Here is a 15,679-nt window from a genome sequence, read left to right as displayed (position 1 = left end):
CTATTGTGATGTGTACTATATCCTCTCTTTCCAGGAAACATCCCTGGGGTGTCAGAACCCTCTTAGGCATCCTTGGTATCTACATGTGACTATAAAAATCCTTCATTCACTGGGGCATACAAGAGAGGGTGCATTTTAAGCATCAAAAAAAAAATGCAAAGGGTACTAACTAATGTGATTCAGCTTGCATTTGTAGAGGGCCTGTRCAAGGCCATCTATTGCTTAGATCCCATTCAAGTGGATCCTTGGTCATATAGGTTAGCAGCATTTGGCTCTGACTGCTCACTGTGAGAGAGACAAAGTATTCTCACAAGCAGAAAAAGATTGTGCGATGCTTAATTTTGAAAGGCAGAAGTTTAATGATGGCTATTCCAGAAAATCCCAGCCAAGGCTAAAGGTATATAAGCACAAGATCAAAACTTTATCTGAAGAGACTGCAAGATGTAGCCTTCCTTATTCATTTAGTTTGGAAATATTTTTATCACCAGCCAAAAATCATTCCACCACAGACAGAGAATATTAAATCCTGTTTGTAAAGTCATGGATAGTGATTTGCTCCCACCTAGTGGATAAACCATTTTATAAACGCTAATTGTTCCCAGAATTGTTTTCTGTTTTTCCACTGGCAGCAGCAGAAGACAAATAAAAGTAAATCAGACACCTTTCCCAGACATGTGGCAAGCAGAGTTAGATTCACTCTGTGGGAAAACACACTGCAAACCCTTAGAACACTGACTCTGTATCTTCCACCAGCAGTCTGAGAGTTAGGACTGTCATGAGGGATTTAAAAAACAAATAAACCCTAAAACTAATATAGTCATGGGCCCAAAGAAGAAAGACTTTATTGTCATAAAAAGATCAAAAATCTTTTGGAAAAGATTCTATGAAAACAATGTCATGAGATTTTCAGGAACTTTATTAGTGTGTCATAGCTTCCCCCCCTTTTTCCTTCTCAGTTGCCAGCTTGTAAACTTATCTTGGGATTTAAAAGGTCTACTTGGGTCAGGCCTCACTTCTAACACAAAGTTTTTCTGGACTGAACAAGAGGGCACACATTAAGCTGGACAAAAGCAAAGAGATCTCTAATGAAGGGTATATTTTGTAGCATGCAAGATATGAACTGAGTTGTATAGTTGTCACCTGACAGTGCCATAACTTCAAAATATAAGTACAGTATCAGTTTGGTATGTACAATACCTATTCACAGACATAGGCTCTGCCTTGTTTCATAAATCTGTACACATTAGCACGGAAAGTTTACCAAGTAGAACTAAAGCTACATGTGAGATTAAATATAGGTCTTTTATTTTTATCATTCATTGTCACATGAAATCTAATGTCTCTCCCGAGCATATGATGAACACTAGACATGCTGCTCTGAGACAGAAATCGTTATCCTTATATACTGCAGTCATTTTAAGATGTTTTCTTACCATTACAGGGAGGGAGCTTACAAACCCTCAATGATTCTGGCTTTTCTCCATCACACTGGTCACCAGCACGACATAAAATCTGCCGGGTCTCGGTTCCTTCCCCACAGGTCACAGAACACTATGGAATAGACACAAGATAATTCAGAACATTAAGCATTCACAGCAACGTGCAAAAATTATGTGTTTAAAATAGCCCAAGGTTGCCTTTCAGGTCAGGATATACATTCCAGCAATTTGTTTTTTAAGCAGGCTTCAGTGAAGGTTGACACTATGGACAAATGTGCAGAGGATGGTATTTTCCTTGGTTCTTGTTTTCTGTAATCTGAAATTTATTATAAGAACATATTATGAATTTTGCTACTTATTCTTCCTGTAGTTGATTCCTGATCTGAACAGTGGAACATAAAGAAAATATAAGAACATAGAAAGCTCAGTGTCTACAAGTTACTTCCCTTGGCCATAGGGTTCAGCTGCTTGTTTCTGCCATTATAACGATATTAACAGTTACGGAAACATTCTGTGATTCCACCACAGTCCAAGATGGTAAAAAATGTTATGCTATCCTCAGAAGCAGGGAAGTGAAGAACTGGAAATTTTATTTGGAGAAAAACAAACACAATTTCAACTTTCGTTTTGCAGGATTTTATATCTCATATGTTGACTATTTTCTGTGTTGGTTTCTAGAAAATCTGAAGAGCTGTAGAAGCCCTTCAAGTTGGAAGGCCCTATCTGTTGCTGATTTTAAGGCTTTAGAGTACTCTGACCAGTGGAATCAGCCCAGGCAGAGCACCAGCATCAGAGGCATGAGATGTTAGCAAAGATATGTTACTAACTCGCTGCTAAGGAAATGTGAAATACTTGACTGCTGCTTGCCCACCTCAGACCAGGGTCCAGCTTTCCACTGTGCAGGGCAAGGTACTCGGTTGCATGGCCTGCGGCTCTCAGGGCGATCTCCACTACAGTACTTGAAATGGACAGAACGGTTTGCACCATCATGAAGGGGTTGAATGCAACGCACAGTGCGGATCTGGTAGCCAGAATTCCCACAGGTTTTTGTGCAGTATTCCCACTCATCTGCTACCCAGCTGGGAAGTAAAAAGGAATAATACGCCATTACAACCTTTGCCTATTATCTAAAGTGCTGCCATCTCAGGCAGGCCTTAGTGTAAAATTTTTTGTGATGAAATCCTCAATAAGATCAGTAACCATTCTTATACAGGTAGAAAAAAACATGCATAATACAGGGACTCCACTCTAGAGACCTATCAGGCTCCCACCAAATCTGGCTTGGTTTAACTCCTACACCTACCACAAGTAGCAATCATTTATACTTTTATTGGAAACATACTTACAGAGGCTGTGTGCATTCTTGAAGATTGCACATTCTACGAATGGGCTTTGGCTTTTTGCTGGCTTCACAGAAGCTGCGATGAACCATTTTGTTATCACTTTTCCTGCGGCACCCATATTTTGTATACTGGAATCCTGGAAAATATTTCAGAAAAATCAGTGGAGAAATGCTGCTGCTCTTAAAWTTTTTTTCTTTAAATACAAGGTTTATAGATTATTTTATGGTTTTATGAAATGTATTTATATGGTATTTAAACACACACACAGTTTGCTGAATTGTCAGGCACAACATGATTGCAGAGTATTCTAAATTGTAGATGCTATTTAAAATATGGCACTGTGATAGGTTTTTAAGGGCAGAAGGGACTGTTAGGATCCTGTAGTCTAACCTCTATATCACACACAAATCACACAATCACACAATTATGGCACAGGGAGATGAGAAATTACTTCTTCAACATCAAGCAGCATGTCACTGGCTAACCTGGGAATGAACCCAGATCCCAAGTCTCATTTTAATATTGTCACTAGCACAACACAACACCTACTTCATTGCTGTATGCAAGAGTTACAATTACTCTGACTCCCCATTCTCTGTTTAAGTAGTAATATACATACCACAGGTAAACTCTCAGTGGCATAAACCTGTGAGTTATACTTCCAAATTGGGTTTGGGTGCTGAATTTAGATAACTAAAAAGGAATTTTCCTTCCTAGGGTGGAAGTGCAACACTTTTGAATAAGGGGACACTTAGCTATTTTAAGCTTGGGCACCCAAAATAACAAGCTAAAGCTTTAATTTCCCCCAACTTTTACTCTTCTATTTTTGACATTTTGCCATTCATCTCTAGAAGTTGTTGCATCATCTGTTTACCTCCACCACAGGGTTTGGAGCACTGGGACCAACTCTTTAACGCCCACTCGAAAGTATCTATTTCTTCCTGTAGGACGTTGTTGCTGTTGATAGTTGGTACTGAATCCTCGTGAATGATGTATTTGTAAGTCAGACTAGATCTTGTGTTGTTCTCCCGAGGAATGATCTATTAATAATGAAACGTAAACAGTGGTGCAGCACCAAAGCTATTATTTATTTCTTTCCAAAGAAACCAAAGCCTGGTTCTTGGGAAAATGTGGGAACTGTTAGTTAGCTAACTGAAAAACTAAGAATAGTTTTAGAACTATTAGCATAGAACTAAGAATATTAAGATTAACACAGAGATATATGCAGCTGTGTAAAATTAGATACCTTACTAGAATAGAATTCTGACCTAGCCAAGCTGGACATCATCATCTAGGATGAAAAAGGGCAGTGTGGCTGAGTAATATACTTGACTGGGCAGGGTTGGTCTCAAATATAGTTTGAAGTGGATCCTGATCCAATGTCATTTTTGGTCCATTGAAGGTGTCCCACTGTTATGTCCCACAACACTCTACTGGGCTTGTGACTGACACATTACTGCTGCATGAATGGGCAGCAGTTTATGAGGGAAAGTAGTGTGGAAACACTATTGCCTTGAACACTAAACATGGTAGTAGGGATGTTCTCAAAAGCATTTTCCTTTAATAGCTAATGAGAAAAGAGCCTCAGCCTGTGAGCCACCTCCTCCACACACATCTTTCAGAGAGGCATTACATAGCAATGTTTTACCTCAGCACAAGTTCCACACTGGCCATGCACTTTTATAAAAGACAAAAACACTATCTTCCCACTGCTTGATGTATAACCTACCAGCACAACCACTGCATCATGCAAGGGTCCATCAGTGTGGAGAGTTTCTATGTCATCTTCTATGTTGTATTCCCACTCCACACCCAGGTCGATGAAAGATCGCGATCTGGCTTCCTCTCCTTTTCCATTCAGAATATAGTGTCCTGTAGCCTGGTTCTTAATTGCTAAAAGGAGTGAAAATAGTGGCTGTTGTGCTCCCCATCATATCATCTGCAATCACAGTGGCTTACATAAAATGTGACAGGAGTTATTATAGACTCTTGTAAAAAAAACACTTGCAAGTGCTGTAGATGCGTTGGCTTGRAGAAAGGCTCTCCCAGGCCATCTCATGTAGCCACCACATTCCAGACCGCTAACAGATGCATTCAAATACTTGATTCAATTTTGCACTTTCTTATGCATATGAATTAGATACAGAAACAGAGCTAGAGATGGATTTAAGTACCTCTTTGTGTGTAACACACAAAGCACATTCCCCACATTAGCTGAATTCCCAAGAAGCACAGGTAATAGCAAGGAACTCAGTCAAATCTTCAGAATCACTCATCTCTATTTGCTTAAGACCAAAACCAGTATTACTGGGAATGCCTACTAGCACAACAGAGGTCTCACCAACCTAAAAGTACCTTTCTTGTAATCCTCAGATTATGAAATTAACAGCTTTTTCATCACATATTTCATTTTCTTTTGTGTATATCTGTACATATCAGATTCTAAAATGAGTAAGCAAAGAGCTAAGGCATTTGAATACCTGAGGAACTACTCCTTTTTCAGTTCCTGCAACACATCTTAAAAGTGATGTACTGTGGGGATTATTATTATGCTCTGTTTACAAGCCAAGCTACTAGAAATCTGAAAGATGGACTATCATTTTTTCTTACACAACTTTTTCCAATGCAAAATAAAACATGATCAAAAACTATGTGGAAATCTTGCAACTGCCCATGATTATAGTAATCACAATGCAGGACGTCTGCAGTTCCTAGTTAGTAGCTTGATGAAGCCACTTACTGCCAAGGCAAACTGTGCTGCTCTGAAAGTTACTATCAGGCTATGCTTGGTCCAAATGAAGCTCCTGTACCCCAAAGCTAAGTTCCCCTCTTGACATTATCACAGATGAAGCCATTTTTTCTTTCCCTTTTTCCTCTATTCCAACTTTCTTAAAGAGCGAATTTAACTCCACCTGAAGAGTTTACAGATCTCAGATGCTGCAGTGGCACAGGAGGAGATGATTAAAAGCCTATTGAAATCTATGAAAAATATCATCCCTCTGGTGTGAGCTAAAAATCCCTCAAGCATTATTAAGTGGAAAGTAGCAAGATACAAACTGATTGACAATAATATGAATTGTCCTACATACGAAAAATCCCAAATGAAATGCACTGCAAAATACATCACAAGTTCCCCAATCTTCTTTCCAATAAAAAAGCTGTTGCTCACAATCTATAGCAGATAAAAATATGTAAAGATATGGAACTGGATTCAAAATAATTTTAGATACAGTTTTTACCCTGGTAGTACCAGTTTAAATATGAGTGATCACAATCCTTTTTTTAGTAAACATGCAAATTGGAGTCAGTTTAAAATTTTAAAGAATTCAGATGAGAAGTAAATATTTGATTGTTAAGCTTATGCTATAGGACTCAGTCCTTGACATGCAATTCTAAATGCATAAATTATACACTAGGTACATTAATTTGGTTATCTCATTTTTCAGGTTCTCCTTTATGACTGTCCTGTGCTTTCCATCATGCTTCTAGGACAAACCTGAGGAGAGAAACACTTACCAAGAAAGTGAGGAGAAGCCTCGTCTTCTTGGATAAACACATGTCGAGCACCAGGAGGGATATCAAACATCTTAAGGTACCCTTTGGCATGTGTAGTAATCAATGGAGAAAGCAGAGAAAGAAAGAAAAAGTAATAGCTATGGTTAGTAGCGAACTGCATTATCCAGCTCCTACTTGCAGAAGAGGGCATCCATCAGCTGAAAAGCAGTATCAGAAAGAAAATGATCAAATAGTTTTGTAACATATTCGACAGGACTTCCTCTTGCTTTTTTCTCTTTCAGGGAGAAAAGAGAAACCAGTTACAAATCTATTTGTCACTTGACTGACAACACTGTTATAGGCCATATCAATTAACAAGTCAGGCAAAAGATATGAGTATGTTTCCTATGCTTCTCAGCATAAATGGAAGTGAAAAAAAAAAAAAAGCCTTCCAGATATCCTGATAATTTTTCCACAGTACCCATCAGCCAGGCTGTTATATTTGAGTTTACTTACTGTACTGTTAGATGTTAATGTCTTGCATTTGTCTGCTTACTTCTGAAAATCAAAGACTCTGGAAAAAAGTAGATGTAGTACAGAATAAATTATTGCTACTCTTCATGAAGGGCTTGTCTACATGGAAGTTAACCCAACCTATCTATACCTGTAAAATGCATCAGTTAAATCCTTACTGCTGAAATGAAAAGGCTGAATTCAACTCCCTACAGCTAACAGTAAAAAGTTGTTCCAAAAGGAAACAATTTTTATTTTATATTTTAATTATTTACCAGTTCAAACCACAAATAATGAGTACAGCAGTAAGTAGTATTGTCATTAGGAAGACTAACCAACTCCAACCTCCAAAGACCTGTCACAGGTCCTCATGTTTTAAGTAAGAGCTTCATGAGTACAAAGTGAATGATTTTAATTGAATGTAAGGATGTAAAACTGTAAAAGTGTATGGTATTTTCATATTTCTATATTTCTTTCTTTAATGCATGCATATTAAAGATAAATCTCCTTGGATCTACTTTTAAAGAGTACTTCATATAAATAAGTTTCTCTTTGTTTTGCACACTGCTACGTAATTTTTCTAAATGAAATCTATGTAATCCAGTCCCGCTATAGAAGCAATGTAGATGTGATAAAATTTAAAGGGTCTGTACCTTGCAAATACGTGACATAGCATATAACTAATTTTGTTTCATCCTGGGGATTATGGCACTAACCAGTGCATGTATAATGTGGCTGGCAAACTGCAGCTCCTCGGAAAATCTAAATGAAGAAATTAAGAGCTCTGAATATATAAAATCATGCTTCTGGCTGATGTGTGGCTGCACAAGCAGCATTTGCCAATCTTTGTATTGACCATCTGTCAAGCATATGAAACATAAAGCTTTTGCCTGGTTTGGTGTTATCTGTCAATGACCAGGTGGAGATGAGAACTGCAGAAAGAATTCCCAAGTTGCCATGGATGCCTCTCTTTCTGCAAGCACTTGAAACTTACCCAGAATATTTTTAGACTCCTTTGTTTCAGAAAGGGAAATATTGCGAGCTCCTTTGGGCAATGTAAATGCTCCTCTTGTCTTCCCTTAAATAGAACGTCTGTAATTAGTGTTACGGGAGAAAAACCTAGTTATTTCATTGACTAAACTGTTAGCCAGATGCGCTTTACAAATATGATGTATAAATTACATTATGTGTTCAAACACATTTGAAGTAGCATTAGACACATCTAGCAAATTTTAATAGTCAATGAAAGTTAGACCAGTAGGTAGGTGATTTTAAGTTGGATACTTGCAGATTTCATTTTCCAGAAACTTGAATTCTTTTTGGCACCTCTTGCTTAAGTGTTTCCCTGTTGGAAGAGGTCAATTAGTCTTTTTAATGACTAGATTGCCAAAGTTACTGTAAAACAATTCAACAATTCATAAACACAGATCATTTGGAAATAAGTGTCTGATGAACAGCAGTCTTCCCTGAACTGTCTCCTATCATGAATCACTCTGAATTGTCATGATTTCCAGACACTGAGAATACTGTGCAAACATCATTCTGAACACTATTGCCCAGTAAGATAATGCAGTGGTCCTCAGTGGCCCATATGCAAAATGTCGAGCCAGAATATGAAGTGGTCAGTAGCATATTTTGCCCCCTGTTGGCCTCTGTTTTGCCCTCTTAATTTCCCAGAAACTAAGAAACAGAAACTAAACTCATTAGAAAAAGCTCTTATTGGACTGGGTCCAAAGCTGTTACATGGACATTCCCTCAAAATTATAATCATTTTTTAGAAAAAAGATCAGAAACACTCTCAGGAGACTGAGCACTTATTTCTGCTGATTACAGTTTTATGTCAGAAAAGCACAGTAACTGCCCACTCCAGAAATACATATGGCTATATATGAGACACAAGTTGATGTCTGAAGTCCATTAAATGCAAGGTTTGAGTGAGTTTTTGCTTATTCCCTACTCAACACATCATCCTCTGGGGGAGCATCCTCTTCAGAAAGGTGATGAAAACAATTTTTGCTGTTGTGTGTTTTGTAAGCATTTTATAAGGCCTACAGTTTTCAATAGTTCTTTCTCTACTGTCTCTGATAATTAGAAGCAGTTCAATTTTCTAGCTGGTTTGCAGTAATTAATTAGTATTTTCAGCAGAATCTTTTATATATTTTATTTCCATTCACACATCAACTTATTTTTGTCTAAGTTTAGTTTGTCTGCTCACTTACTGTCCAAATTTAGTATTACAGTTAATCTTGCTTGATGGCAGCAATTCTAGCATTTAAACTGTTAAGACAGAGATTCACTATACCTATTGCTAAGCCTTTCCCTGCTGAATCTTAAAACACTTTGTGCTATAGAACAGGAACTGCCGAACAGCAGTGTACTCCATGATATAGAAGCTGCATATTCCTGAGTAGCTTCCCTAAATTAAAATACAAGCGATACAGAAAAGCCTTAAAAGCAAAATACATTCAGCAAAATATAATAACATAATGCTGTCTCAGCTCAACAAATAACTGACTAAACAGAAATTGTTGAAGAAGCCCAAGGAGTTCTTAAATTATTTTTAACACAAAATGTGTCGTAAAATACTCCAGAGCAGTCTGAAAATATTAACCAAGTCATTCTTGATTTTGAGCTAACAGGACGCTATCACCATTTGATGTCAGTCACACAACTTCAGATATATGAGAAATGAGAACTCTTACCAAAACATTTTTCTGTTTGGTTCAGAAATAAGCTGTATTTATTTTTTCATTATTTATTTGACTAAAGGGCTGTAATTTGGGAATAAGCATTGTACAAGACCAATTTGACATGAGCATCCATGTATTTATACGCACAGAAATTCAGACTTCCACAAATCTTCCATGAGTTTAGATTTAAGAGAGAAACTTGTGAAAAGCTTAAACTCTGAAGTGTTTCCTTTAGTCCTCCTATAGAGGATAGGATGTAGAMAAATGGATGCTACACTTAGTGTCAGGTGAAGTACCTGAATTTCTTCTGCATTTCATTGTTAGAAGAACAGGCTGGTTTTGTTTAGCATAAGTTGGCGTATCCCCACTGACCACAGACATTGTCTGACTGGGATTCAGCAGGTACAAAGAAAACTAAACATGCTCTGCACAGTGCGTACTTTTGGATACACTAGACTTATCAAGCTTTCTTCTGATAGGTCCTTTAGAAGAGAGAAATACTATCGTGTTATTAATTTCTTTATCAAGAACTAAACTATTTTTATGCATAATCTTGCAACTTTGGTTTCAATACCGTAAAATAGCTGTATTTCTGACCAGAATGCAAAAGCAATAGATAGGACAGAGACAACAGAGACCATCTCCAGATGCATGAAAATGCTATTCCTACCAAGCTTTTTGGGAGTCCGGGTAAAGGTTCCTTTTACAGTTCGGCAATGAGAGTTATCTCCACCACAGACACCACATTTATCTTCAACCTTATTAGAACCAATCTCCTTGTCACAACCCACTTTCTGCAGAAGGAAGAGCAAAGAGAGAGGGGGCTTTGTCACCTACTGCAGCTTTAATTATGGTGGAAAGCCATCTCAAAATGAATGCATAAGACTGATTTAATTAATTTAAACACAAATTATTTTAAATTCTGTTGCTGGATAATGGTTTCAACATGAAAAATTCTTGCATTATATTCACTGTACTTCAAGACTAAACAAGGATGAGACAGACAACAGAATAATGGACACAATTCTTTTTACACAAGAAAATAAGTGCCTCCAAAAAAAGCAAATGAAGCTACCAGTTTATGAAAAGTGCAGTATTTCCAAGAATAGATCTATGCCATTGCTTTAATTTAATGTAAAATTCAAGTAATTATGAGGAATATGACACTGCAAGTATTTATTTTGAAAATGTCTTCCAAGTCTCTCTCTGCATTATTTACTGTGTTCTTTTGGTTGATTCATTAAGGAATACAACATAGTTCAAATTCAATGATGACTTGGGAAACTGTCACTCACCACGCATTCTCCACGAACACATATGCTGTATGGATCTTTATAGGAACAACGAGTCCCATCATGTGCTAGCTGTTTCATATAAGCAACATCTCCTGTCTCTTTGGATTGGCAGTACAGGTGACATCTCTTATTAGCTGTGCATTAAAGAAATAGAAGTATAATTGTGTAAGTCTATACCAATCCAAATAAGCTTCAGAAAAATATCCCACTAAAGGAATAAAGAGAATATAACAGAAATATAAAGGACTTTAAATAAATAGCTGTGAAATCAATGCCCCACAGGGTGGCAGAATAATCACAGCTGGGTTTTCAGAACGAGTCTGTGAGAAGATGGTGCTAAAGCCACAAAAGTGCTGAGAGGATCTGGATATCTTGCTTTCTTAGTCTATTTGGAAAATGCCAGCTCAACGCGTATTTCTTAGTCCATGACTTAATCTAACTCCCTAGCCATAAATATAAAGGGTATCTCAGGAGACAGGAGCACACCTAACTCAGGACAAAATGCCAGCAACTCAAAGCCTCTGCAGCCTCTTTGAGTAAGCTAAGAATCTGTCTTTGTACTTAAAAGCTGTCCATGTGCACTGGAAGTAACTAGATTATCATTAACAGTAAACACTGACAAAATCAGACTGACACAGCCATATCTATAAGAAGTGGGAAAATACTTTCAGTAGAAGTTACTACCAGAAGCTGTGATCAAACATCAACACAAGAAGAGCTGTGTGGGAGAGAGGGCAGGAAGAGGTCCTTCAGGACTTGAGAGGCAGCTTCGCACACTTTGCCCAACAGGAGAGAGACAGAGTGACAATGTGGTGCATTAAGAACTATGAGCACTCCCAGCAGGAGCTGAGAGCCAGAAGAATCTTGTTGGATCATGTTCTCACTAAGAATAGGATGAAAGTTAGGAGAAGCTGGCTAGGCTGGATTGGGGAAACTACAGTTATCTCATGGAGCATCTGTTCTTTATTTAAGGGGCCATCCTTTTTCCTACTCTTTAGTCTCACCTACACTTGTTCGCAGACCAATTATTTCTGCCTTCTGCATGGCTGATGGAACAAGATGCCACAAGCTCTGGGATACTCCAAGATTAACCTGTAATACAGGCAGATAAGTGAACTTACAGTCAGGGTGTTCATATGGCAGCCAGTGGTGTTTGTTGTTCTGATACTCAAAGTGAGAATTGCGCTGCTGACACTGTTGTGCTCTGAAGTCCTCAAAATGCTTTGGACACTCTTCTGTATTGCAAAGTTGAAACTCAAAATTGACCCCAGCACAATCTTCACCTCCATTAATTGGCCTATGAGAATAAAACATTTAAGAGATTCTAAAACCCTCTGAGCATTAGGACTGGGGATTCTTCTTCTGTCTTAAATTAATTTTTAATCTTAATTTTAGGGAACGAGTTTGCAAAAAAGGGGTGAGAACTCACAGAAGTGGAAACAGAGCAGCTATCCTGCACAGATATGCATTTGCAATGTAACCTCTGTGCTTGCCCATACATCCCAAAAGCACATGCTCAAATGCAGAAGCCATACATGTGCACATACATGCTGCCAATAATTGATTTACAATTAGCAGTTATCTAATAGTCTACCCTGCAGTTTGGTGAACTTGCACACTATGTTCCCTTTATTCTTTTTCACAAGTTAAATATGTCATGGGATGATTTTCCACAGGCTTTTCTCTGAAAATTCTTGAATTCTCCAAAACTGATGCTGGCTTTCTGCAAAAAGACATGTTTTAAGGGGCTTGAGCAGAAAGGAATTTTATCAGGATCTATCCCAATGTGTAAATGTCATTTCAACTCGCACCTGTGAAGATTTCCAGCCAACTGAAACTACCACTTAGCTAGGAGACCTACATTGGATTGTTGCACTGCCGTGTTCGGAAGCGAACTCCAGTTCCACAGGATCGTGAGCAGGAGCCAAATTTTGTCCAGGGTCCCCAGTTGCCATCCTGTTTCAGCTGGTTAGCGTTCTTCCACATGCAGTGGCCTTTATAGCACCACTGCAGGAAACCAGGCAAGGAAAACAGACAAGAGCAGAAACAAAACCAAACCAAACGTATAATCACAATAAAATTAAAAGTACAGATGTGAACTCATAGGGCTAATAATGACATCTGAGAGAAAAGACTGGAAATAGATCAGACCTCAAACTTTCTTGGGGCCATAAGAGTCAAGGGTCTAGGTGCTCTGTGCCCTGCAAGAAGCTGATCCTCCCCTTGACTGTAGTCTGCTCCACGGTAAGCAGCATTGCTGAACCTGAGCATGTTTCCTTCTGTAGGCAGATATATGAAGCTCAGCATGTTCTGTCCTTCTTTCAATTCATTTAAATAATTTTTGTTTCATTTGAGTCTTAGTCTCTACTACCTTTTTAAAGGAATTTTAATGTTCTAGATATTGTATTGTAAGGTACAGTTCTTGCTGAGGCTTAGTATTTTTTTTTTCTTTTTTTGCTCATACTGGCTAGATATCATTCAAATAGGTAAAACAGAGGACTAGTCACTGGGCAGGGTGTTTTTTGCTGCTGGCTAGGGCATATTCAGATGGTTTAAGTGGCTCTCCTCCATAAACATTTAGCCACAGGATGTCTGGACCACAAGCACTAARAAGAGTTTCATACTAAGTTCTCCCACCCTACAGTAACAGCATTATCTGCTAGGGTGGATTCCCAATAACACTTTATGGGCACTTTGCAGATGAGACAAGAATCCTAAAAAGGTAACAAAAAGGCCACAGAAGAGGCTGAGAGAAGGTTACATCTAAACTGGGGTTTCAATGGGCTGAGCCACCACAATTTACTTGGTACTACAGCAAGCMTTGTATGGTTCACAGAACACCACACTGGGAAAGCACTGCTCCCCTTTTCACCTTCTCTGGCTCCACCTGGGATGTGCTGGGCAATTCCCTAATTTTCTATGTGCTCCTCAACCTAACTGAAGCTAAGAAATCCTGCAACTGATTTTTTAAATAAAAAAAAAAAAGAAAACACAATACTCACTTTTCCAGGGGCACACTCTGTCCCATCAAGTGGAGGCCCTTTCTTAGTCTTACAGAAATACGGGTTATCTGGATGGCTACACCACAATTGCTTGCATGGGTCAAAGGTTCGGAACTGAAAGGCAGGATGTTTGTAAGATGAAACTCAGCATTAGATTAGCATTAGAAGCATTAGACACTTCTCAGATAATTTTTCGAACCACTCAGTGAATTAATCTCTCACACAGGGCTATCAAAAAGTAAAGTATCTTCAGAAAGAAAAGGGCAGTGCTCATTCCCTGCATCTCTTGTTCCTTGGCTGGTGAAAAAAAGAAAGAAGGAGACATCCAAAAATGGGAGAAAAATAAGGTTTTTCCCTTCTGTCTTGAGATCACAGGTTTACTGCCACAAGTCTTTGTCATGTGGGTCATGCTGCTGTCCACCTGACCATTAAACATGACTGAAATTACTAGGTTTCACCCACAAATCTCTCTCTCTTCTCTACATGACTGTTTAAACTACTCTATTAAGTGTTTTTTTCAACTATGTGAAAATGCATATATTGCAGTTATTAAATAAGGCTGAATGAACATTAAATGCTGAATGAACGTTTGTAATGACTGCCTTGGACATACCGCTGTGCACATTCTATAGCCAACACCAAAATCAAAGCGGCACTGTTCATCCATGGAATAGTTGATGCCTGGCAGTTCAGGAAGCTTAGGCCAATCATGTTCAAAAGGGTCATCAAGAAGACAGTCATAAGAGCTGTAGAAAGACACGTAGAAAAAATCGTGAGAAGACTTGGTAATTCTGTTTTTGATCAGCAAGGTCAACATACTTATTCTTAGATGTCAATACTGGCAATACTTCTTTTTTCCAGTTCGTTTTCTGTTCCATTTACATATTCTTACTGTTTACTGAAACACAGTCCTTTCTGTAGGAGTACTGCTTAGTGCAATATAACTCAGCCTTGGATATGACTCAGCAAAATCCCTGGGAGACCATGGAGAGCCACCTCTAGCTCTTCTCTGCCCTAGAGACACATGTGGAATTTTATTTTATTTTTATTTTTATTTTCGTGTCACCAGAGGTAGAAAACAAACACTCCTCCATTCTCACTGCCAAAGGTCAACATCACGGTGTGCTTCAAACTGGAGTATGGTTCCCAACATAACACCTAACACAAAGTCCATTGTAGTCAATGGGAGCCTTTCCACAGATTTCTTCAGGCTTTGAAACATGACAGCGGTCTGAGAATGGGCGCTCTTACCTGACATCAGCCATATTCATATGGATGAAGCCCTGCCTATGCAAAGAGGCAGAATTAGCCTTGCTTTTCATTGGACTCATTTGAAGTTAAAAGACTGATACTGCTAGGCTGCTCTTTCTGCATGGGGTTAAAATTCACTTGAAGCCCTAAGATTACTGTTTTACACTTTATTTCTAGGAATGGGGTTTGTTCTCTAGGAAATACAGGCTATAATGGATCAATTCATGAAGTTTTTACTCAGCTTTGGCTGGCAAAAACAGCCATTTACAATAGAGAAGGAAGCCTGAGTAAGAACTGAGTGAAGAGGTAAATACATGGAGGGAGGTCAGAGCCAGCATGGCAGAGATCAGTCCCATGGTGCTCTGTTCTTTTTCTCCTTAATTCAGACAGACACACACACAGACACACGTTATTTTTTCCTTCTTCCATGACTTTCAATATATTTTTTTTGACTTTAGGGCTTCATCCCACCAGTTTCACAGGACAACTCCTATAGAAATCAAAAGCCCTCTTCACAGCTTTCAGAAACCTAGGGAAAACACTAGTTATCTAATACAATCTGCTGGAAAGACTTCTGCTACCTTCCTCCAGAAGATGCAATGGGTTTTCCATAAAGCCCTAAATGAGGAAGTACATTTCTTGATTTAGCTT

At 38.5% G+C, this 15,679-nt stretch overlaps 1 protein-coding gene across 1 annotated transcript in view; it reads right to left on the bottom strand.

The window, feature by feature from the left end:
- The window catches only part of ADAMTS3 (ADAM metallopeptidase with thrombospondin type 1 motif 3), a 137,337-nt gene that overhangs the window by 6,779 nt on the left and 114,879 nt on the right, over positions 1-15,679 (bottom strand). The window contains exons 10-21 of the mRNA XM_085304138.1: positions 14,391-14,523; positions 13,778-13,891; positions 12,637-12,782; positions 11,897-12,072; positions 10,776-10,909; positions 10,151-10,274; positions 6,299-6,379; positions 4,512-4,675; positions 3,657-3,822; positions 2,786-2,918; positions 2,311-2,518; positions 1,434-1,551 (exon numbers count right to left, since the gene is read on the bottom strand). Coding sequence (XP_085160264.1) covers positions 1,434-1,551; positions 2,311-2,518; positions 2,786-2,918; positions 3,657-3,822; positions 4,512-4,675; positions 6,299-6,379; positions 10,151-10,274; positions 10,776-10,909; positions 11,897-12,072; positions 12,637-12,782; positions 13,778-13,891; positions 14,391-14,523 — 1,697 coding nt within the window. The remainder of the gene's footprint in view (positions 1-1,433; positions 1,552-2,310; positions 2,519-2,785; positions 2,919-3,656; positions 3,823-4,511; positions 4,676-6,298; positions 6,380-10,150; positions 10,275-10,775; positions 10,910-11,896; positions 12,073-12,636; positions 12,783-13,777; positions 13,892-14,390; positions 14,524-15,679) is intronic.

The sequence above is a fragment of the Rhea americana genome, unplaced genomic scaffold (assembly GCF_003343005.1).
Source record: "Rhea americana isolate MKP2758 unplaced genomic scaffold, rheAme1 scaffold_203, whole genome shotgun sequence".
NCBI classification, from domain to species: domain Eukaryota; kingdom Metazoa; phylum Chordata; class Aves; order Rheiformes; family Rheidae; genus Rhea; species Rhea americana.
Note: the sequence above shows the minus strand (reverse complement) of the source record. Positions and strands in the feature narration are given on the sequence as shown.